Source organism: Anthonomus grandis, chromosome 12 (genome assembly GCF_022605725.1).
Source record: "Anthonomus grandis grandis chromosome 12, icAntGran1.3, whole genome shotgun sequence".
Lineage (NCBI taxonomy): Eukaryota > Metazoa > Arthropoda > Insecta > Coleoptera > Curculionidae > Anthonomus > Anthonomus grandis.
In genome coordinates this window covers 19,986,338-20,012,511 of record NC_065557.1, presented here as the reverse complement: position 1 = coordinate 20,012,511, position 26,174 = coordinate 19,986,338, and the positions used below count along the sequence as shown (strand labels likewise).

At 28.5% G+C, this 26,174-nt stretch overlaps 1 protein-coding gene across 6 annotated transcripts in view; it reads right to left on the bottom strand.

Annotated features, from left to right (window-relative positions):
* The window catches only part of LOC126743407 (uncharacterized), a 527,051-nt gene that overhangs the window by 130,892 nt on the left and 369,985 nt on the right, over nt 1–26,174 (bottom strand). For 5 of the 6 annotated variants that reach the window (XR_007662858.1, XM_050450485.1, XM_050450488.1 and 2 more), the window contains exon 2: nt 10,317–10,346. The exons of the other annotated variant lie outside the window; for it this stretch is intronic. Coding sequence is in view for 4 of the 5 variants with exons in the window: in XM_050450485.1 (XP_050306442.1) it covers nt 10,317–10,346 (30 nt within the window). In the remaining variant the exon portion in view is untranslated. The remainder of the gene's footprint in view (nt 1–10,316; nt 10,347–26,174) is intronic. 6 annotated transcript variants of the gene reach the window in all.

The following is a 26,174-nucleotide window of genomic DNA, read 5'->3' as shown; positions in this document are numbered from 1 at the left end:
AAATTAACTTGAATCTGCTTTGTTGATTGACAGGCTAAGAATGACTTCTTTTCCTAATTCCCAGTAAATATGCAGAACTGGATTATAGTTAAAAGTTTAAAATTTATTTTGTAGATATGTCAACTCTGAAAGCATAAAAGTCGTGCCTTTACTTTTTTAGAAATTTGATTACTACAAGTCATACACTTACAGTGTGAAACAATTTTTTATGGAGATCACATTTTTGTTTATTATGCGGCAATACTACAAGAATATATATTTTTTATATTTCCTGTCAAAACGACGATCAGAAGATGTTCGCCTTAATAGTAATTGTTTTAACGGTGCTTAGATATTAAGATTAATATAACTTGAAAATGCCAAAAAACATAAAGAGAGTATTTATTGAAGACATATTTTTTGAGAAAGGTATTTATTATTTATATGATGATTACCTTTTATCATTATATGAACGAATCATTATCAAACATTTAATTATCATTAATTATTCATATTAATTTGCACTGCTACAAATATATAATAGAAATGATTTAAGTATTATTTTTTTATGGTCTCTAAACTTTTATAAATTCTTGACCATCATAAATTGCTTACCCAAAATCTGTTTGGTCCAATTAAGAAATCGAGAAACACACGAGAAAAAAAAAATTTTACAGTACCTTTGACTTAATATTATTAATATAATACTGATAAAACTCACCGAACTTAACTAGAATAGAACGATCACTCTAAGCGCCGCCCAAAATGTTGCCTTTCTCACTCGCTTTCTGATGCTACTCTTTTTTGCTGCCCGGTGGTGACTGCGTTATACAGGGGCGTCTTCAATATTAGAACTATAATAGCGTTGTGCGGAAATTTTGTACTTTAAAAATGCCGGCGATATGTTGCGTAGATGGCTGCAGGAGTAAAAGGGGATATACATTTTTTTTTAAATAAAAATGGATTAGTTTACAGAAAAAAATACATGCTTTTCTTCAGTATTTCTTAAATATCTCGGAAAATTGAGATCCTACAAAAAAATTCAAAAAGTGTCAGCGATTTAGAGTACATATTTTTTTTAAATCGTGATTTTAATCTAAAAAAATGCAAAATTTTTGGTAATATTCTGTTATTAGTGGTGGTTTTTAATAGTGAAAGCTATCCGATTTATTATTAGTTGCATTGCAATCATTTGAATGATATAAATTTTAGCCACTTATACCGTCTAACCATACTTAAAACTGCATTTTTTTCGTCATTAAGGGTGGTTTTTAAGGGTTTAAGTTTCAAAATATTGATGTGTACTATAATCCCCAATGTAAAACTATATTTATTTTGCATATTTATATGAATTCTAAGTTGTAAAACACCTATTTTCGTTTTATTTGAATTTTAGTGGTTTGTTCTTTCATCCCCTATTTAAAAAGCAAATAATTAGGCATTTAATACGTTTTTTTTATTTAACTGCCTATTTATATTTCACTGTTACCGAGTTCCATATGCTGAGTGTTGTTATCACATTATTATGTAAATTTTATTAAATATTTAAAAAATGGGTATATTAACGAAGTTATTATTAATTAAGTGTATGTAATATTAGGTAGATAGTTTCTTGGTCAGTTAAGAAAAGAGCATGAAAGGAACGTAAAGCTAAGATTTAATTGTGTACATTCTAATAAACTTAATTTTAAAGCTATCTACCAAGTGTTTTTCTTACAGTTATTTGTTCAAAAGAGATACTTAATAATATTCTTTTAATTTCATTTTAACAATAATACAAAGTACCTTTAATTTCAAAAAATTCCATATATTACACGCTGCCCGCCGCGATGTACGAAAATATTCCTTATTAAAAATGTTTCAAACACCCCCCGTATCGTCAAGGATTGCCGTCGAAACTAAATAACAATTTACGACCGCGTAAAAAAAGTCGGCACTGTTTAGAAGTCCCTACTTCAAACGGCCGCAAGAGAGTGAACCTACTGTCTTGTTCTTTATACTGTGCTTTGACTTAATATTATTAATATAATACTGATAAAACTGCACTGTTAAATACCTTAAATGCCTTTTATATTGCTAAGAATATAAAATCGTATGGCTCTTCTTTTTCTGAATTATATCTGTTATGTACAATGTTTAAGTTTCTAGCTAAATGGTTAACTGAATGCACGTTTTTTCTCTTATATCATTATACTAAAACATTGTTTTATGAGACTACTTTTTAACAAAGTTGGAAATATTACTAAATCAAAAGATGGGTACGTAATAATACATGTTTTCTTACAAAATAATTGGACCGACATCCAATTGTCATGTTGAGCTGAAATAGGGAAGTTAGAAAACCAATCTGAAAAGAAGCGGCGAGTCTATAAAATCTTACTGGGTACAGTGTGGAATTTTACAGCAAAGTATAATATAAGTACAATTTTACAGCAATCATGAGAGCAAAGAAGGAAGAAGGCAGATTGTAATATCCAGATGCCGGATCTCAAATCTGGTAGAAATCCATGGTGATGTTCAAAGAAGACTTTGGAATTACATAGATAATAGCAAAAGAAATTCTAAAAAAAATGTGCCTTAATATTGAAATAAAATTCTTACAATTAATAAAATCAAAACTACAACTTTACTTCCACAGTTAAGTGAAATGATGAACCCCATGGAATAGGATCATTATTAGGTATTAATTAAAAACAGTGATCTAAAAACTAATAATCACAGGGACCTTCTTTATTCTTATAGCGTGATCTTTTGGTCGTTCATGAGAACACATAATAAACTTAAGCTAGAATAGCTACTCCCAAGTAACCTTAATTTTGGCTGTCCAACAAGAAGAGATGTTTTCAATGAAGAATACATTAATGAATTGATTAAGAATATAGAGTTGCCTATTTTGTTGGGTATTACGTCACATAGATTAAAAATAAACTTAGAAAATACTATCTCATACGCTCAAATAATGAAAAGAAGAAGAAAATAGACTTATTCACGTATTTAAAAGAAATACTTAAGTCTTTAACGATACCTTTCGTTATATTTAATTTATTATAAGTTCAATAAGTCTTAAATACAATAATTTACTTGAGGTATAAAAGATTTTTTTTTACCTAGGAGATGAGATTTAATCTATTGATCACTGAGCTCATTTCTTCTCTTCAATATTAGTTAGAAATCAAAAGAGATCAAGATAAAAAGGACAATCAGGGTGATATGAAATGGCTATACGATCCAAATGGTCAATGATGATAAATACTGTCAATGATTCATATAAACTCCTAGAAACCATAGATATGTTTACAAAATCCCAAAACCAGCATACCGCAAATCAATATTCGAATTCTATTGGCTCATTTCCATATGACTATAGAAAACGCCTATGTTAGGCAACCACAATTAGAGTCTGATTCGAATGTCGAGGCATTTATTTCCTACAATGCTAATGATCAGAAAGAGATTAATTTAGTCCTTGTATACATATTTATATGAGTTCATATAAATACGCTTTGACGTATTGTGTAGTGTGATTTAGGAATATCCAAAGTTATACCCAGTAAAAAGTTTAAAGAACTTAATGAAATGTACTGAACAGAGTACAAAAGTAAATGTCCAAGTAAAAGTCCTAAATAGCTTTAATTATTTTATATAAAATAGGTAGGATTTGTTTCTATTTTAATTTAATATATAAAACTTATTTAATCATCACCGTTAATTGAAAAAGGTCAATTTTTATTCCAAAACCAATATATAATTACAAACAAGTATAAACAATTATACGAGCCAAAACTTCGTTCATTTAATTCTATACCAAAGAGGAAAAAAACTCTAAATGGTGCACTGTAGAAGTAATTCGTTCCCTGTCAGATATCAATGTCGAAACGAATATACAAATCCTAAAATATTTATCCGTTAGATACGCTTTACAGAGGCAAGCAAACGTTTATTAAAAATTCACATGCCGGATATGGTTAGAAACTTGCCCTGTTATTTCATGCTTTTTCGTGACAACTTTTGTTTCGAGAACGGTTCGAACTAACGTCTATAACTTGATTGACTTTAATGGAGTAAAAACTTTGGAAAATGCTATAGGTAGAAACCAGAAAACTCTTTATACTATTTGTATTAGTTGAGGGTTTTGTATTGGATCTGACATCAAAATAAAGTATATAGTGAAAAACGTAAAGTGAGTCATAAAAAAGTTATTTATCACAAGATATTAACTTTTTTATTAAAACTTTTAGTTGATTAATTAAAATAAATCAAAAATTAATATTGCTTTAAAGTCAGTGAACCTTCTTTCAGTGAAGTTGTCTTAATAAAGTATTTTTTTACTTATCCGTCTATTGGCTGATACAAAAATAAGAGTTGCTCTGCTTTATTATAAATATTACCGAAATATCAAATTCATTGCTCCTCAAAATTTAGTAAGTACTTTGTTTAAACTGATATCAGTTGGCTCTAATCCTTTCGAACATGTATGCATCAGGGACAAAATGTTAAGGCTCATATAACACAAGTCCCTTTAGAGAGAGGTCGTTACTTCATCAATTAAATATCATTCTTCATCAACTCACATATGCATCGAGCTTCTGACTGAGTAATCTCATGGGTTTTTCGTTATTCTCTTAGCACGTAAGGCAGTCTCTTTAACTATTCTGGGGCACATTTCAAAATAGAGCATGCGACGTTATATATTGATAATTATAATAGATATATTGATATTTTATATATTGAGAGATAAGAAAAGTTAAAATTAAAAATAAGTTAATATTTATTTAGGTTTAAAGTTATTATAATAATTATTAAACTTTCATTTAGTAGGATATTGATGAGAGTCTATATATAAAATAGTTTATATGTTGTAGTCTAATACTACAACATATAAATATACAACAGCGTATAAACTATTTTATCGATACTAATTTTTAATTTCTTTCCACTCAACAATATCATACCCTCGCAAACCAAAAATGTATTTTAAGTAAAAGTTGACCAATTAAATTATCTTGCGGAACACTATATTCGAAATCCTTTCAACACTGTATACCTCTATATAATATGTCTCCTCTGTATAATATTTCCCAATAACAGAAAATGTTGGTTTAACATTACAAACATGATACTAACATTTATACTGACATTCTGTATACATATAATATTCCACCTCTCTCGCATGCTCTCTTAATATTTAAGGTCCTATGGGTAAAATTTATAAATATTACAGCACCAGGACTAGTAAGCCCGTGCGCCCATTAAATCCCGGCCGTCGACTTTGACAAGATGGCATATTATATATATAGCTTAGCAGGGAGAATCTCTCCAAGTTAAATAATTACGGCCCAAATTAGCATTGCCTTTTACGCACCCATGCTCAAAGTTACGAGGAACTTCAATTTGCAACGATACAGCGCCACGCCGCGCCGGTCGGATCCTGGAAGCGAGCGAAACTCTTTTGCGACGTATGAAAGGCAAGTGCCCGAGAGCCCCCTTTTCTCTCGGAGCAGAGAGGCCTGCTGCATATTTGAAACGTTATATCGCGTAATGAGTCGAGGGCACATACTCAAGGGAAACGTATTGCCAGGACTATAAGAGTTACGTGCAAGGAAAATTTCGAACGTGGCCTGTATATGATAGTTGCAAGAGCCCGTCTATATTAATGAAGTCATTGACTGTTGATAAAAGAGCCAGGTTATAGAATACGACCTCTTACCAAAAGTTTCCGTTTTTTTAATCTTTTCAGTTTGCTCTCTACTTTGTAGTCTAAATGGTCCATTTAAGTTTCTCTTTCTTGCTGTGCTTCATGTTTTAGCGAAAGTATCGTCTTGGGACAAGTTCAGAATCGTACGACACATAATTAAATTGTCCTATAGGTATAAACTAAAATAAATTTGCAATCTTTTATATAAATTTAGATATATTTTGTCATATGTTTTTTAGTCCTTATTGTGTAATATTACATAGAGATTCCACATAGTATATAAATGTTATATAACTCATTGGTATTATTCAAAAGTTACCAAATTCCAAATCGGAAAACGTGCCTTTTATCTCAATCCCAATATTATATCCCAAACATATTTTGGACAATTATAATGATAGAAATAAATTTAAATTAACAAGATACCTTAAAACATATATAAATAATTTGAAACATTATGTATACAACTTTTCTACTGCTATCTATTATTTTTGTATACATATTTCTTTATAATTAGTCATATTAGGAACAAGCTTCTAATATGTTCAATTTTATCTTTATCTCACCATAAGGTTATAGTGATTTTAACCATATATCAAGAATTTCCCAAAGTAGTATTATATTTTTAAAATAAAGAAATAAAAGCTTAACAATACGTTTGTTTTGTTTGCGTATCTAAGCTAAATTTTTTTTCAGGCCTAAAGATTATGTTATTAATATGCGCTTACCAAGTAAGACAGTTGATATTTAAATATAAATTAAAAAAGACAATGATCATAGGCATTTAAAAATGCATAAAAGAAAGACAAATAACTCATATAGATATATTTCATTTTAACACAAACCGAGGTTTATAACCATGTAAGTGACTACTTGATTATGATATGGTATATCCATTTAAAAATTATATCTAGAAGAATAAATATAAATTCGGTTTAGTTTCTACCTATAAACGTGCATAATCTAAGATTATAATCTTATTTTTTATTGACAAGAAGCATTACGTTATATATTTAATGAAGGTAAATAATTAGGATACGCGTTTAAGTTTGAATGTTAGTAATTATTAAGGGATGTTATTGTACCAGGTAAAAACAATAATTGAAGATCATAGCAATTTTAATTATGTAGGTAAAAGCAAAGAAATTAAAAATAAATTAAAACTATAATATTGTTTAAAATATTCGGTTTTTAAGTTACAAATAATATTACTATTCAGTAATACCATATTGTATTAGAATTGGCTTTATCTAACTTGAAAAGCATGTATAAATCCAGCGACATCCGAAATGGAAACCAAAAACTGCACTTTATTGCTGATTAAGTTTTCTTTTTAAATTTATTTATACCTTGGATATTGGTAAGAAGACAGTAGGCTTATACTTTGATCTTTCAGAAGCCTTTAGCACAATGGATCACCACCTACTTGTCCAAACTTTAGGGACCTGTAGACCTGAAAATACCTCTAAAATCTATGCAATATTTTTCTCATAGATCGTATACTTCATTAGTATTGACAAATCATTTTGTACATACATATCGGAGAGCAGGATAATGGCGATGGCAAGGTACCTCAAGATTCAGAATAGCTCAAGGTTTAATAATGGGCTTGGTTGTTTAATTTGTTGATCATTGCTTAGTCACAGTAGGTCATCAAACAATTAAGGGTCTCTCCAATTATATCACAATAATTGCTGCAGATATGGCATGTAGATAACATGCCTTCAATCCAGAAAAGGCAGGTTTAATTATGTTCAAAAAATCAGGTATTCTTACTGAATTACTGATCACAAGACTGCTTAACATATCAATCCTTTCGCTGAGGTTAAATTCCTAGGAGCAATAATAGACAAAATAATAAGTTGGGAAGATCATATTATGAGGCTGTGTTCCAGACTGGCAAGTTGTTATTATCTATTTTGAAGGCTAGCAGGTAATAAAAACATCAATTGTTTTAAGGTCTACTATTTTGCTTATATTAAAAGTATCATAAGTTAAGGAATAATTTTCTAATGCCTTTCAAAATTTGCAATTAAGGTCTTTATTGCTCAAAAACGAATAAGTACCATACTAAGCATCCTGCATGTCATATTTTTCACAACTAGGCATTCTAACTGTCTCTGCTTTATATTATTTACAATTAGTTATGTTTATAAAAAAACGGGTCTTTTTAATACAAACAGTGATTTTTATCAAACCCTAAATACTTTTACCAGAAACCGAGATGATTTTATTATTCCGAGGCACAATACTTTTTTTACATAAATATCCTTATTACGGTCTACTATGATATACAAATTAGACCATAATGAGAAATTTTAAATGGTAATCATTTTCTTGTTATTCGCTTATTATGTTTACTCTTTTAGTGTTTGTGATTAGTCGGAAATTTATATATTAATAAATAAAATTAATTTTGAAAATAGTCTCAAAATTTCTCATTTTTCTTTTATTGGCATTGCTTGTATCTGTATACGAATATGTATACGAATGTTAGTAATAAAGAATATATGTATTTGTTCACTTTTTTAACTACTGTGGTGCTGTGTATACTTAACAAAAGAAATTTACTTATAGAATACAAAATATTCAAATATGTTTTCTAAGATTGGTTTACCAAGTTTAATGCGAGGAGCTTATAAGTCATGCCTTATCCTTGAAGAATTGGTATTTAAAGAAAACTAGGTTCTTGATAAAATAATTATAAATAAAACAACAGTCTTACCTTGATGTTCACCACTTAAATATAAGATTTGGAGATTCAATTACCTCTTTATAATATAAGGCCACTGAATTTGATGCATACTTTTTATATATTATTTGAAAAATTAACAATCCTGTTTTATCTATTACATTCTGCGGAAATATTCTATAGACGGAAAGTAATATCAATTAAATAATTACCGACAAATTGATATTAAAGTTTTTAAAATAAACCAAAGAAAAATCTTTTGAATAAATAAGTAATTTAAGTTATGCATAAGTATAAGAATAAGGTATATTTTTTTACTTTTTTTTACTTTCAGTTTTTGTTCATATAGTTTTTGAATTATTTTTAATAGGGTTAGTTTTATCATTTATAAATGTACAATATTGCCATATAAACGATATGTATTATATACATTTCTTATGAAGGTAGTTTGTGCATAAATAAAATTTTTTAGTCAATTTCTTTCCTAAATAATTTATTTTGGTGTTCGTATATTTTCTTTAATAATGATAACTGACTAACATAATACCTATCCATAGATTAAATTAACTAGCTTACTATTTTGTACTTTACCATTTTGTTAAAAAAAATTATTACTACTATTATAGTAATTATACATTGCATATTTCTAGTAGATTATCTATTAATGTTTCAGTACATCAATTAGTTTTTTAAATAATAAATAATTTATAATATTATCATAACTTCCTCTTTAATAATTTTATAGTAACAAATTAAAAAAAAACAAATCTGTTAATAAAAATGGTATTCTTTAACAATCCATCAAAGTAATTACACCATAAAAAGTGCAGTTTTTACTCCGTTATGCTCGCCAAAGTTTGGAGATACTTTTAACACAATTATAGAAAACATATTTTTTATTTTATCTAACTAGGACTACAATTTGAGATCCAAGCGAAAATTCTGGCTAATTTCCTTACGAACCAACGGACCTTTAATTTATCGGATAAGTTTTCTTCTAGCCTGTCGCTAATTGCCTAGAGAATAATAAACCAGCTACCAACGGCACGAAAAGCTCCTTGCTTTCATTTAATGCATTGTTCACGTTCGCTTCGGGAAACTTCCTTCTAATTTCTGCTCTCGCTTAAATTAATTATAATTACGTTACGTATAAATATAAAACGTAAGAGTTCGAACAGGGTCTTTTTTCATTTTTAAACAATATTTACACCTTTTGTTGTCAGTTCATTTGTTTTAATTATTTTTATTGTACAACTACCATAATTTAACTATTAGATTTATTGGGTGATTTGTTTCAATTTTTTTGCTTAATACTAACATCTTAATAAAAATATTGATAACGTGTTTTTCACCTTTAAGGAAATATTTTACTCTATTTTTTAATTTATTTTAAAAAGTATATCATATCTTTTACAAAACTGATGTATTGGATCGCAGAATATATTCAGATAACTCTATACCCATATCAGTCTGTAAATCAAATAAAAATTTACTTATATTGTTAAATTCATTTCGAAATTCTTATTATCAATTTAGCATTCTATTTTTCTTAGTAAATATTTAAAAAAGAAAGTCCTGTAGAGTACAACTTTTTAATGCACTGAAGGAGATTACCGTATTTACTTGTTTCTTAGTAAAATTTAGCTGAACTGGAAATAATAATTTGTAAAATGTCAAAAGGAAGTGTAAACATTACGTTTAATGATCGTTGATAGTCTAGTTGATTTACATAAATAATCGTCGCCATCTCCAGATTTAAACTAGCGAGTTTAAGTTTGCATTTCATTGATTAGGTTATAATTCCACTATGTGGTCAGTTTAACATTAAAATCTTTTTTGTAATTTTCATTACGACCTTAAATTTTGGAATTGAATTTTTGCCACTTGAATACAAGTATTAACATTATTATTATTTTAAATAATTATTATTTTAGATTCATAATTTCTTACCAATACTTGGATTCTGGATAAATCATTTACCTGAAAAAAATAAATATATATTAGTCATATAATTGATTTGTTTTATCAAATTTCCTATATAAGAAGTATGTTATCTTTTGCAAATATAAGGGCAGTATTAGACAAACAATAAAATATAAAGTCATTCAACTATTAAAATTAAATAACTAATTTTCTTCTTAGCTTAACGCAGTTGAACCAAACAAATTTACTAATATATTAAAATAATAGTAAAAAAATATATTAGAATAACTTGATATCCTGAGATAACTATCTTAATCCTAAAAAGCTAATAGTCTCATCAGTAAGTACATACGTGTAGAAAGTCTTAATAAAATATAAAAACAAAAAAATGTAAATATTTAAGGGGATGAAATGACAAATAACGAAAAATGAAAAAATTCCAAATATCGCTCAAAAGAATAACATCTGCTGCAATAATCGCTTCATTTAACTTTGTGTTAATTTTCCCATTTTTATATGTCTGCGTTTAAAAAGTTTAGAGATGTTAATATTGTAGATAAAATTTAAATTTTTACCTATAATACTAAAAGCTAACCCAAAATTGACAGCGCAACTGGCAGTCTAAATTTGATTTTAAAAAATATATAAATATTTTAAATAAGAACATGCAAAAATTTTTCAGTGATCGCATTTATTCAATTAGATTTAACTAGTATTTAGTTCAATATTCAATATCCTTAAAAAATAAAATAAAAAAAACTTTCACTATTGAGGTTAGAGATGTAGTTTAGATTAATTCTTGGAAAGTAAAAGTGTTATTCCTTACCTACTATAATGTAGATTTACTTATTGATATCCAAGTCAATATTTTTCATGTAAAATTTTTTACTAATGAAACGCCAGTTTTAGACCAGTTCTTAATTTTTAAAAGTTTAAAGACATTGTGGCCGTTGCGGCGAGCAATTAAGGCACACAGTTTCTATTTTTTATGAAAACTATTTATTTATCCTAAACGTACAAACTAAAAAAAACTAGCAAAGATTAAAACATTAAGTCGAGTAAATTGGGCGTCAAGAAGTGAGTGATCGTTGACAGCCCTCACGTTGACAGTTCATTCCGGTCGCCGTGTTGCCGCATTTCCTCCGGAGCTGTACTAGTTGAACATTTGTGGCGGATGGTTGCAACATGCGCATTCGCCACAACATATTAGCTCAGTTCTAATATATAAAGCTGCGAGGCTAAAAAATTGTTCGAAAATGATTTTGTGTATTTGATTTTGAAATTTAAATTTATTAATTATCTTCAATTTTTATTTTTCATTAAAAAAATAGTAAAACCAATGTTTATCAACTCCAATTAAAAAGTAATTTTAAAGTTGTATATAATATACCTGTTCATGCACTCCGTACCTAACCTAATTATCGTCTCGAGCGCAAAACTAATCTCTATTACATTTCATACAATTCTATAAAAATTGTATTAAAGCGGAAACCTTATAATGGCCTTTTCCTTCTAAATTGTTTTATATCCTCAAAGAATGAGAAGATTTACGTCCTGATGACAAAAATTAAATTGTACACAAAGCCCTAGACTGGCGGGAAAATAAGCTAAAGCAGAATATGCTTGAAGAAAATTATATTAGGTGATTTATTTGAAGCAACGTTGTATGCTTTATGAAATAAATTTTTCATATACACTAACTTAATATAGTATAGATCCTTTATATTTAGTTAATATGTATTTAAAATAAATTGCGTGAAATATTCACTCATTATTCCAGACATGTTTGAAGGTGGTAAACAATGATTAACTAAAAAGTCACTGCTGAATTTGCATTATCTTTTTTCATTTAAAATACGATACATTTTATTTGGTACCAGATTCTTTGACCTCGCTATGTGAATAACAACTTCATCATAAGGAACAGAGGAGAGGCGAGCTTTGCATTCTGCACCATTTTTACAAATGTAATCAAACACATCAGTTAACTAAGGAGACAGGGAAAATTTGACGTTCTTTTTCTCATATGTTCTAATTAGGAAAATATTTATTTAGATGATAGTATGATAATATGGTAGTATTTCTAATTCAATTCAAAATATTTTCCATTAGAAGTTAAACATTATTTGCAGATATGGCAAAACTACATAGGCAAGCGCGTTTGGTCGCTCTCACAGAAGTTACACTAAGAGTTAATATACAGGGTGATTTTTATAAGAAGGTCGTGCTTTTGGGGGATGATAGGGGACGTTTGAATATAACTTTTGATATAAGACAATATGGGTTGGAAATGCCTCAGAAGCAAAATATAGGGGGTTAAAGTTTTTAAAAAAATTAAGAAATTAATTTTTAGTTTTTTGACTGTTTAAGATATCGGTGTCAAATTTTCTCAATAAAGCTCCTAATAAAGATGCTTTAAATGTAAAAAGTAAATGTTTTAGTTTCAACCAGTGGCGTAGATCAGATAGGCATTAGAGTAATTTTTTAATAAAAAAAATTGTACGCCACTGATAATCAAAAATTTTGAGAATCCTTGGTTTATTTAACAGAAAAAAAGGTATCCTGCATCTTTTTCCCAAAAGGCACCATTTTATCAGAATTTAAAAATAAATAACTTTAATAAAAACTAAGGAAAAAAAAATATTGGATAACGTTAAAAAATACTAAATAATAAATAATAATAATTCATTTAAAACGTGCTCAAAGTGGCCGCCATTTTATTAGATACAGAACCTGCAGCGTAATGTTAAATTGTCGTAAATTTTCTGAATAACTTCACCCCTATCTTTAATTTCGGTATTTGATCTTGCACGAACGCTTGATATCCGCTAACTCAATGCCACGCAAATTGCAAAGAGACATGATAACAAAATAACTAATAGCTTTGACGGTTGCTAGGATATTTTTGACATACGAATCAAAACTTTGTTATAACGTCATCTTCCTAATTAATTTAAAAAGGTAGTTGTTCTGCCGTTGCTTTATTTTGAATGTTATGGAGCGATTTACGTGGAATGAATTGGCAGATATGCATTTAACCTTGGTGAAACCAGAGGAAATGCTGTATTGGCTCGCGCGATTTATGCTGAACGTTTTCCCAATCAAATGGTCCCAGAGAGAAGATTTTTTCTTAAGGTCGACAGGAGTCTACGTGAGAGAGGACAATTACAAGTAAGTATCTACTTAAAAAAAATTAAAACAAAAAATTAACATGTACTTTTTGTTTTAGGTGAACCCAGGCATAAGAGTTCGTGCAAGACCTATTCGTGATAACGTTGAGGAGGAAATACTTCACAATATTGAAGAGGATCCAAATACGTACCCGAAAAATTGCTGATCACCTTAGGATAAGCCAAACGTTGGTTTGGAAAGTTTTGCATGATAACCACCTTTATCCATTTAAAAAACAAAAGGTTTAGCATCTGTTGCCCCAAGACTATGCTAATAGGTTCGCGTTTGCCACTTGGTATCTTCAACAAGGGGCTGAACACCCAGACATTCGCCAAGCTATTTTGTTTAGTGACAAATCAACGTTTTGCCAAGAGGGATATTTCAACCCAAGAAACAATCATGTCTGGGCTGATGAAAACCCTCATGCTAAATTTATCCGTGGCTACCAACAAAAATTATTTGTGAATGTTTGGGCAGGCATTGTAGAGGAGAACTTGATTGGTCCATACATTTTGCCAAGAAGTCTCATTGCAGGGAATTATTTGATTTTTCTTCGAGATGTACTGCCTGAACTGTTGAAGCAGTTCGGCAAATAATGTGGCTTCAACATGATAGTTGTCCGGCACACTATGGTCGCGTTGTCAGGGAATATTTGAACCAAAGATATCCTAGACGTTGGATTGGGAGGGGAGGCCCAGTGGCTTGGCCAGCGCGCTCTCCCGATTTAAATCCCTGTGATTTTTATTTGTGGGGTCATTTGAACCAACTTATTAATTCTACACCTGTGCCAGATGAACATGATCTTTTGGCTCGCATTGCAGTAGCTGCAGGCGAAATTAAAGATAGGGGCGAAGTTAATCAGAAAATTCACGACAATTTAACATTACGCGGCAGGCTCTGTATCCAACAAAATGGCGACCACTTTGAGCACCTTTTAAATTAATTATGAATTATTATTATTTATTATTTAGTATTTTTTAACGTTATGCAATAAAATTTTTTTTTCCTTAGTTTTTATTAAAGTTATTAATTTTTAAATTCTGATAAAATGGTGCCTTTTGGGAAAAAGATGCAGGATACCTTTTTTCTGTTAAATAAACCAAGGATTCTTAAAATTTTTGATTATCAGTGGCGTACTATTTTTTTTATTAAAAAATTACTCTAATGGTAGTCTGATCTACGCCAGTGGTTAAAACTAAAACATTTACTTTTTACATTTAAAGCATCTTTATTAGGTAGCTTTATTGAGAAAATTTGACACCAATATCTTAAACAGTCAAAAAACTAAAAATTAATTTCTTAATTTTTTTAAAAACTTTAACCCCCTGTATTTTGCTTCTGAGGCATTTCCGACTCATAGTTTCTTATATCAAAAGTTATATTTGAACGTCCCTATCATCCCCCAAAAGCATGATCTTCTTATAAAAATCACCCTGTATATGTTTGGAATAACAGCCATAATATCCGTTGGTCTGAAACCAAGTAATTGTGAAAAGAGCAACTTTAGAAAAAAAGAGAAAGTCTTAGAAGCAATATTTTTACCGCGATGTCCTTGACTAGTTATAAGTCTCTAAATTAGTGATAAGCTTTTAGGTTATACTTGATGACGGTTGGAGATACTTGTCAACTGAAGCGAACAAAGAAAATGTAAATTCGACAACGCTCACAGATAGAATCTCAATTTTGAATATTTTGCAGAGTGGCCCTTCACTAATGTTTTTTTTTAAACTAACTGTTTTTTTGTTTAACTAAATTTTAATTAAAATATATATCTTGTTCCTTTTTCCAATTCATTTCGTTAAATCATTAGTGTGTTTTATCCTAATTCCGAATTAAAGAAAATCATTTTTGATTCAGTTCAAATTTGAACTATTTTCAAGAAATGTTCATTTTTGTGATTTTTAAAAATAAGTACTAAAATTTTTATTAGGATATTGCTAACTTAGAAATATTTAAATTGATTTTTTTTTAGCAGTTAGTAGATCAACAATATTTTCTTTAGAGCTTTTTAGTAAAACTTTCACGGTCTGCAAAAAATATTTATTTTTTTAAATTTCTGTTTTTTAGAAATTTGCAAAAATTTGAAGAAATCTATCTAAAAGTAATGCGGTCAAAAAATTTATCTCTTTTGGTAAATACAACTGCATTTAGGATTAAAATAAGATTTTACTTTAAGCAAAGCTTGTTGCTATATAAGTTTGTAATGCAACTGGTATTTATAGTTAATCGTATTTTAATTTTTAACCTGGCAAATTAAGTAGGTTTTAAGAATAAAAAAATGTTGAGAATACTTTATTTTAAATTAGAACTTACAATAAATGCTAAAGATGTTTTTCTGCAGTTCAAATAAAATTTCTTGGAAACTCTTAAGTACTGGCAAAATATTTGGAATTTCTCATACCATATCAGTTATTCATTCTCGCAATTTTTGCTTGTTATTATATTATTGTTTAGAGGCACCTTTTTTTATCTTGTCTCAAAGAAAAAAATCAAGAGCATTTAGGTACCGAAACCGCGGTGGATAAAAGATTCTTCTTATCAGAGAATTAAAAAAATTGTAAAACCTAATAACTAAAGCTTAAACAAAAGCTAGAAGAGACTTAGTAGTAGTAAATTTTCTACTGTCCAATTGTGTAAATTTTATTTATTAAATAGTCCTGTGCGCTTTAAGTTTGATTTGTTTATCCAGAAATTCAAATTTGAGTAAGCCCTTAGTTTTTTAGGCAATTTCTTACAATTTTTTTTCTATCTTGTGATAAAAAAGTTTGCACATTCTAGATATTGCAAAAGCATAATAACTATCTATGTAAATTTTTTCCAAATATTACCCTAAGTACGCTCGTATTAAGTAAGATTCAATGTATACTGCGTTTAGGGACTTATCTATTCGGGCACCGCTTATGCTGTGCGCATTTTCGTTGCATAAACTTAAACCAAAAGCAAACAAATATTATGTTAATATTTTTTAATAAATCTTTAATTTAACATATGGAATTAGCTATTTATGTTAGCCTCCTTAGTTAAACGATGAAAACTATAAAGGGTCAAAATATTATAACTGATTATCATTTAATCAATGTCTTATATATGAAATTAAAATAAATTAAAATATTGTAGATTTAAAATATCTGACTACAGAAAAATTTCACGTGACACAATTGATCTAATCTGTTGTAATTTTCCATAGTATTGCCACAAATTACTTTAATATAGAAGTATCAGTTTTGACCCGATACGTATGTCGATTCTCCGTCGCCTCCACATTACTATTAGGTACCAGAGCATCTCATGTGCACGATAATGTTAACTACGAGAATTATCATGATTCCATCTAGGTTTGCATAGACCCCGCGCTTAAGCTTCGATTTATTGGTATGGTATTTACTATTTTATTCATTACTTAGTTTAGAATAAATACTATTAAGTTTACATTAAAATTATTACTTTTGTTCCATCACACAAATAACATGAACTTAATTTAAATAAAAACAATGCTTAACTTAAATGCCGATTGTCTTTGGTCGCCTTCCACGAGATATAATACGTTTCAATGCAGTTTATCTGAGACTTCTTTCTCAAGGTCACAAAAATCGATTAGAGTGTTTGCTCTTTTTTCGCATCTAAATTGGCGGTAATTATAGCAATTTAATAATTGTAATTAAAGTAAAAATTAAAAATTTTATTAATATAGCATAAATGAAAGTAGCAGTGTTTATTAAATAAGTCGAGTTTATTCAGTGACGTTTGCTCTACAACACATTTCTGACTCAATTATAATTAAATAGAAACTCGCCTGCAATAGATCAGATATCTGTCAGCAGGAAGCAGGTATAGTTTCTAATAATTTACAAACAGTGCTCCTGAAAAGCGCCCTGCAATGACAGGCACTCCGGAGGCGATAGCGGAACTTGTAAATATTTCAAGAAAAGTTTGTATTTTAAATAAACTAAAAAGGAGCTTTTCTCAAAAGGATATAATTATGTATTATTGAACTGCATAGATCTTTTAACCAATATTTGTTAGGTTCAATATTTTACGTAAAAGTAATTATAAGATAAAAAAAATAATATTAAATAAAATTACTTATTATTGCAGAATAACAAGGAGTACGAAAAAATATTATAATATCAGCTAGATGTAATATTTAAAAGAATATAGCTGATACGGAAAAATTGATATAAGAATAGGCAAATAATTATCGGATATATTTTAATAAAGAAAAAGAGGAAAGAAAGATTAATTTGTTAATATGCTAGAAAAATTTGCTACTATAATAATACTAATAGTAAGTACTTGGGAAATTAACTCAAGAAGGTTCAATAAAGAATGTAAGCAATTTTTTTATGGGTAAAAATAAACCTTTTAATTTAAAATGAAAAATTAAAAATCTTACAAAAATATATTTTAATTTGCTTTATATAACAAAAATAGATGTTATAGTGGTTTTAGAGATATTTCCAATTAATAATCTTTTTAGGTAAAGTAGTAAGAGTTTTTTTAATTATTCCGCAGTTAATCAGAATTGCAGTGTTAATTATTATTTATGTGAAGCAGAGCATAAATTCTACTTGCGTGTAAACGCAATATCTGTTTTAATATTTTAAACCAAATTAAGCTTTTAGATTGTACTATAAAGTTAGATAAATATAAAGTTTATTGAACCCTTAATCTATTTGTACAGGAATTAGAGACCCTAGGTCTTTTGCATAAGATGAATATGTGTGAAATAATAATTGACGTTAATATAAATATTCTAGATCAAACTAATGTAAATATTCTATAAATAAATACCTAATCTGTTTATCTATTCTAAACATATGAAAAATATTAATTTTAATTACCAACATCTAAAAACTAAGATCGATTTCATTAATTTATTTCGCCAACTTACTGATACATTTTTGGAAGAAGATCTTTCTTCTATTGATATTGTATTAAAAATAAAATATTAATTTTAATTAGGACAAATACAAAAATAGTTAAAAACGTAAATTTTGGGTAACACAAAGAAATATTAATGCTATATTACAAAAGGATCGGATAAAAAATAATTATAATTATTTACGGTAAAGTTTTCATTTTATTTATAATAATGTATAAAAAATAAAATTAAAATTAAAACCAAATTTATAGATAGACTTATAGCAAATTACTACAAAATAACTATTATAAATCTAAGTTAAAAATAACTAATAGAAAACATGATAAAAAGCTCATAAGCGAAATTTTAAATACTCACAGGAAAAAATGTATTAAACTCAAAATCCTTTTGCTTTTCTTGGTCAATAATATAGGCTTACATTGCATATGAATTTTGTAACAACTAATTTAGGAAGAGATCAAACAGAAATAAATTTAATTTGAAATTTCTATTAAATATTTAAGCTTTTTATCTTAATAAGATAAAAAGAATAAGACCATTGTCTATGCTGATGATATGACCTTCATCTTGTTCTTCATTAGTTCTGAGTGTTCTTGAGATCAGAGCTAAAGAGTCATTTTACATTAACAAACGGAGTGAGAATATCGAGAAGACTTAAATAATAATAATTCATTCTAATGTTGCCTATTATAATATATGCCTGCCTGGTTACTTCTTATAAAATAGTTTGTATTATAGCACTGCTAAATCTACCAGGACTATTAACACTTAACTAGAGGCGCAAGTCAATTGAGGTCAGAGTTGCTTAGATTGTAGGTTCCTCTCAGAAACTCTTTGCTACTTAATAGATAGGTCTAGTGGAGCATTTGGAAAGAACAACTATTTAAGTAATATGAAGGTGTTAATATTATTATTTCATATGAATTTGAAAGCAAAATTTTGTGCACACAACTGTTTACATTTTAGCTGCCTGTATCAGTGTTAATTTTTACTTTTTTTTAGAATTCTGTTTTAAATGTTACTTCATTTTAAACTCCGTAGGATATTTATTTGTTCATACAAAATAAGTTTATTTATAATTTTTAATTTTATTACTGTTTTTTAGTTTGTTAACTTTAATAAAGTTAAATAGGTATGAGCAATTTATATAGTTGTTTTTTTAATTTGACTTCTAAAATCTTTTGTTTTTTTTCCTTCATTCAGATTTCTTTTTTAATTGATGGTAAGAAAATTTTAAGTAACAAGAGCTACAGTTTCTACAAAATATTAAGTTGTAACACATATAAAGTAAAAGATATTTTAATTAGAGCAGCAAAACCAACTGAAGGTTCAACCACTTAACTGAAGTTTCTTAAACCAACCACTCAGTGATAAACAGGCGATAATGATACGTGAAGAAGATGAGGATGTTTCTCTTGGGAATAAAATTAATGCTAATTTAATAATTCTTAAAATAATTAATCTAATGTCACTGATTCTAATGCGACCCCGACATCAGCCAAATTAGCGAAACATAAAAATTTTTATTTTAATTTTTACAGTCATATAAAGTTTGTAACGTCAATAAGTGTAAAAGAAAAAAAACTCCATAAAAAAATAATTTTATTTTCTTGTTTATCTTTAATATTATGAGGTGTAATCCCCAAACTTTTAAAACTTAAGCTACCAGGCGGATATTCTTTGAGACTTTCATTTTAAATCTTTGGAGAGAAGCGTTAGAGTTAATCTTTCAATTTTAGGAACTTTTAAAGGATAATGTTTGAGTTTTTGAAAGCTTGGAAGAATATTTTGTGAAATAACGAAACAAACGGTTGAATATTACTAAACTTAATATTTAAGGTATACTTTAAACATTTTTAAGTATTTTTTATAGTAAAAAATAAATAATTACAATATAAACATTTTCACAAATTGGAAATCTAACAAAAAATAACGAAATAATATTTTTCTATTTTAATGCAGTATACGAAGACGTCCCCGAAAACCAGTTTAGCTTCAATAAAAGCTATCTCGTTCGAAAAGCTGCCTTTACTTCTTTTTTTCCGGTTTCCTGAAACTCGGCTTTAACGCCATTAGTACGTGTATCGCATAGCTGACAAGATTCTGGGCATGTTGTCTGGGCGCTATGAATCGAAACTCAAATGCCATCGCTCTAGGCTAGTTTGAGAATACTTTAAATTTCTTCTATGCATTTTGGATATATTTTATCATAACAAGATTGGAAGGCATTAAAAATGAGCTTTAGGTGATTGGACTGGTGGAATGGACTGTCGTTGAATATTAATAATCCTACACATTACGCTATTATTGTATGTTTTATGACATTTAAATAAAATATGATGCTATTTGTGTAATTTGTCACCCAAGGCAAATCCTAGGGTAGCATGCAAACATGCAATCTAGATATTTTTTATTTTTTGCCGTGGCTAGCATATAATTTTTCTGCTCTGCTGAGTCAGTAACATGGTATTTTTATTTTGCGTAGCGGGCAAAAATAATAGTTTTTTCCCATAAACAAAAAATATATTATTTACTTCTTCAAGTTGTTTTAGTTTTGACATTTATCTAATAAATGACAGTTAAAGAAACAATGTTGTATTTGGAAATGACATCTTAAGTAGATTTATCATTCCCTCTTTTAAACTTTATATTTTCTTTTATATAAAGAAAAAATACTTTAAATCAGAGCTTCTAATAATAACTGCGTGTGTCTAAAGTAGACACGTGTTTTTTTTTTGCAAATAGTGTTTAGATCTCAGCTCAGTATTGGTCCAACCCTACTTTTTTTGGGGTCTGATTAAGGCTTAGAATATTAACTAAGAACACCTAGTGTTTCTTGACGTAGGTTTGTTTTCAAAATGAACTAAATTTTTATGAAAATATAATAAATTAAAATGGGAAAATTCTAAATTTAAATTTATTTTAAAGCTACTGGCGCCGAAAATTGGGTTGAAAATAGGAGGTGAATTTGTTTAGGATCAGATTTAGACTAAAAGCGTAACGTTAGGAATGCCAACTGTCATCTTTTAATTTCAATTCGTTTTTAAAATTGTCCCTTAATTCTTATGGAACCATAGCAAATGAGGTGTCAAAACTTCAAAGCAACTGATTTCCTCATGAGTTTCCTCAACTAATCAATCGGTCAATAACTCTAAATTTTCATTTATAGATATTGGGCTGCGAAAAACAATTATATTAGTAGAATTGCCAGACGTACTAGATGATTACATTTTGTGAAAATCTCTATTTTTCCTTCTCAACAATCTCTAGCTAGTGTATATTTTACAGAGAAAAAAAAACATTAAAATGCCTATTTAAGAATAACAAATGAAACCTAAATTTTCTATTTAGTTTTATTTCTGAAATTTCGGATAAATATTTTAAAATAAAAATTTTTGAATAAGCTACAAGTAATAAAAGCCAGCACTATTTCTAACCTTTTATTATAACAAGAAAGTTCTGCATAAATTAATAGGGAAATTCCGGTGACACCAGATTGAGTGGGAAAAAAAGAAGATATTCACCCACAATATTACCGCTCTTTTTACCAAAAAATCATTTTCTTATATATGTTAAAATAAGGTTTTTGATTAAATATTTGTGACAAATTTTACACTGCAAATAAACAACTAGTGTGCCAAAAGTAACCACGTGGGTTTTTCATATACACCGCGTGTCTTGATATGTACACAGGCATTTTTAACTTGTCAATTCTTGGATAAAACTGCTAAGGTCGATTCTGCAATTGAGTAAATGAGTGCTGATAATCCATATCAAAATGACTGTAAAAAAGATCCTAATTACAAAACAGGAATTTTGTCAAGGAGTAGTAGTAGAATGCCTTCTATATGGTTGCATAAAATTGATGCAATATTAGTTTTTTTAGCATTTTATAAAATGTTTGTTTCTTATATTTTTTAAATTTATTGTACCATTTATGCAAAGAGTTAAGTTTTTATATAAAACTAAATAGTATAGTCTACCTAGTAAATTTCACGATAAAAAAATATTAAGTTTTTGTTATTTGTAGATTTTGCCGAATGTTCGAGCAACATTTTTTTATTTCATAACACGTTTTGATATATTTTTTATCATTTATATTTAAGGGAGCGGTTAGTCTAAAAAGGCAAAAATATATTGAGTGATTAAATTCTATTTTATATGTCACCTATTATTTATGTTTTATTTTTATATATAAATGAAGTTTTACGCCTAAAAAATAATAAATTTGCTTACTTTTAACTTTTAGTGGATGATGAATTACATAATTGTCGAACAGATGAACTTATATGCAAATCAGTTTCTTGTAAATGGCATAGTTGAAGAAAGTATTGGCGCATAATCTACGCTAATATTCTAGATGAACATTAGTAGATAGACAAATAGAGTAAAGATTTTTAACTCTCTCAAAGGAGAATATACCTATCATATTAATATTTACTTTACTAATAAATCCCGAAGAGAACTACAAGTTGCTTTGCTTAGAGTGCTTTTTGAATAATTGCAAAATGTTGCCTAAACTATTTTATAAACTATCCTATTTCATATCATTTAGTTAACTATATAAATATGATATAAATGTTCATAGAAAATTAACAATAAAGGGTATACCAAGGCTAATAATATTATTTTTTAATTTTCTTATGCCATGCAGGAATACATGCCATAAGAAATATAAGTACGTAAACTCTACTCCTGCGATGCACGCGGTGAAATGTTTAGTAGAGAATGTATATGAGTATGAATATACACGCGGCGGTTTGAGCTCAAACATCTTGTATGTTCAAATATACACATGTAAGTTAAAATGTTAAATGATATTAATAATTACTCCTATAGTCATCTATCAACATTAATGATGTTGTAACTAGGGTATATGGATACATATTATATTTTAAGGGTTTTTTGCCGTTATAGGAAATTAAACACGTACTGTACATGTATACTGACTTATATATAGATTTGATGATTTGGGTTGTATTTTTCATGAGAATATTGCGGTATTAAATGTTCATATATAAATTTTTAGTTTGTTTTTCCAAAAACAAAATTTAGGTTCAGTTTTACCAATAAAATCATAGTGTAAAATTTTTTTATTTGTAATATACTTCCGATACGTAAGATATGAAAAAGTTTTTTGTCAACTGCTTTTTTGGATTTTATACGTAATTTAAAAAATGTACTCATATATAGAATAAATTATTGTCTAGCATAGTGCAATTAAGTCATTTACTAGCCTCGATTAAATATGTACAGGTATAATATCAAATCAATCTGTTCGAAAATCCGAGAAACGCAGATAGTAAATAATCCTGTTGATGGAATTTTAAAGTGTAAAACGGCAGCAAAACTATTTTAAAACTTGAAATCTGTGAGGCGAGAAAACTGAATTGATTTCAAGATTTCGAGGATTCGAGTCCGGTAAATCGTGAGTTTATGAACATCTTTCATACATTTTTATTCTACAAAATTCGGGTTTCGCGAGTTTTTGACTGCTTAAATAAGAAAATATCACAGCCAAGAAAAATACTTTTTTAATAGGATTTTATGATCATTTATATTCATTTTAATGGATCATATTCACCAAAATAATTTAAAAAACAAGTGGCATCAAAAAAATTATAATGATTACTGACGTACAATTAATTCATCTTATTTATTTCGTGTCATCTACGTCACATCTAGTACATAAAATTTTATTTTCAAGATTTAAATAAATATTTAGACTAATTAAGCCCAATTATTGTAAGCTATCAAACAAGCAAAACAATCTTCAATTATCTTTATTTAAAAAACGATAATAAGCAATTTCTGGGTGTAAATACATTCAGTCAAGGTATCAGTTAACAAACCAGTTAATTAGGTCCACCACCTAGTATCTCCACCGCTACCAAGCTAAAAATAAGCCAAAACTATATGGAACCCTGTTATATGTTATGTCATAGGAGCCTCAAGCAGCCAGGCCCTGCAGAAGAGGTCTGTGTCTTTCTTTTTGTTATTAACTGGCTGGATCTATAAAAAAGTATGCCTAGATACGTTCTATTATTTTATACTTAATGAAAACTTACGTAGCCCTTGTTTATATTAACTTATGGTCCGTCCAAAGATCCTCCCTATTCAGGTATTGAATTTGCCTAGGGTTAGGTATAGGTGTTTAATACATTGTTTTAAATATCTGATATCTTTTTTTAGTTCATTTTTCTTCGGTTTGAGTCGCGGAAATATAACCGGGGTCTCTCATGTATTTTTCAAGTATTAATCCTAGCTACGGTAGCGAAAGCGCTGGGTGTCAGACGTAAAACACGGAAGCAATACAAACAAGAATGAATTGGTTGACGCCAATTGACTTTTAATTGATTTTGTATGCCGTTTATAAAAATAATTTGGCACCAAAATTACGTTAAAAATGATTATTAAGAATTACTTCTATCATAATGGGTTTGTAAGTACAATTTGTAACCTAAAATTGACTTTGTTAATAATGAAATAACTATGGTATAGCAGGATAAACTTGCTACTAATGCATTCACTATTTTTTCAGTATTGACAGTTTTTATAATTCATGCTCTGCAAAGTTTAATAATGCGTTAATGTCCTCCTGACCTATAATAATCCTTTAATAGCCGCATTAAATTGTACTATTGTTATATTTTAAAAGATGCGCAATGGATGATTTGTTACCTACTCATATTTTTTTCGCAATCTTGTAAAAGGCTATCCGAGCTAAGTAAAATATCACTTATACCTGTTGTTTATGTTAAACCGTATTTACAGTTATTATAAATGCACTTCTTAGGAAAAATAGCTTACATGACTTAAAAACGTCGTCCAGAAGTTACCGGCCTCGGCCGCTAGATATACAAGTATAATATTATGAAATTATAAAAAAAAACCTTATTTACTTTAATAGTTTTTGTACTTTGTTGCTCCTTATTTATTAGTTTAAGGTTACTAGTGAAGTTTATTTAAAGTTCTACTTATGTTTGATTTAGTATTTCTTACTATATAGGCTAGTTCTTTTTGCTTAAGTCTCTATTAAGTCTAACTTAGGTTATAGTAGTTTAGGTTATTATTCAAATTATTTTATTTTAAATCCCTATATTTCTGGAATTTTCAATAAAATTTGCAAATTGTTTTATCGGTTTTTTAAAAATCTTAAGTATAAAAATAATGTATTTAGTGTTTTTCTGGATTCCGTTACATTTAGGATCAAAACTATATTATATATAAAAGCCAAACTAAGTGCTTTTGACCAGAAGTCAGGCTAAGATGGTGACCAACAAATTCATTGAGTTGAAGAGCTTTGCGGAATAAGATAGGAATAAAAATAATCAGACAAAAAATTGAAATAATTGTTCGAGGCAATAAAAGATGATCTGAAGAAAGCAAATGAAGATCTAAACCGAAAGTAAAAAACTTAATAAAATTGATCAAAGAATATTTACTGAACTTGAAAACAGGTATTCAAAAAAAGTAAGAGGAACCGGATAAGTGAAGTGTGTCCCTGCTCCTCCTGATCTTGGAATGAAAACCATTACTGTCAAGCCATCATGAATGACAAGCGTCAAGCCAGCAAACTTTGGCGGCAGTACAAAGCATGGAGTACTTACTTAAATTATTTTGCTGGGAAGAGAAGGCAATCAATGTTTATTAGGCTAAACCCGAGAAGAAAAGCTACAAAAGTACTAAAAATACTGCTATTTAAGTATCAACTTCATTACGACGTACTGGTGAAAGCTCTAGAGATAAGATATGATAAAATCTATCTGTAATAAGCATATCAGGCCAAATTGCAACTTAGCGATAATAAATTGTTAAAAAAACTCCAAGTT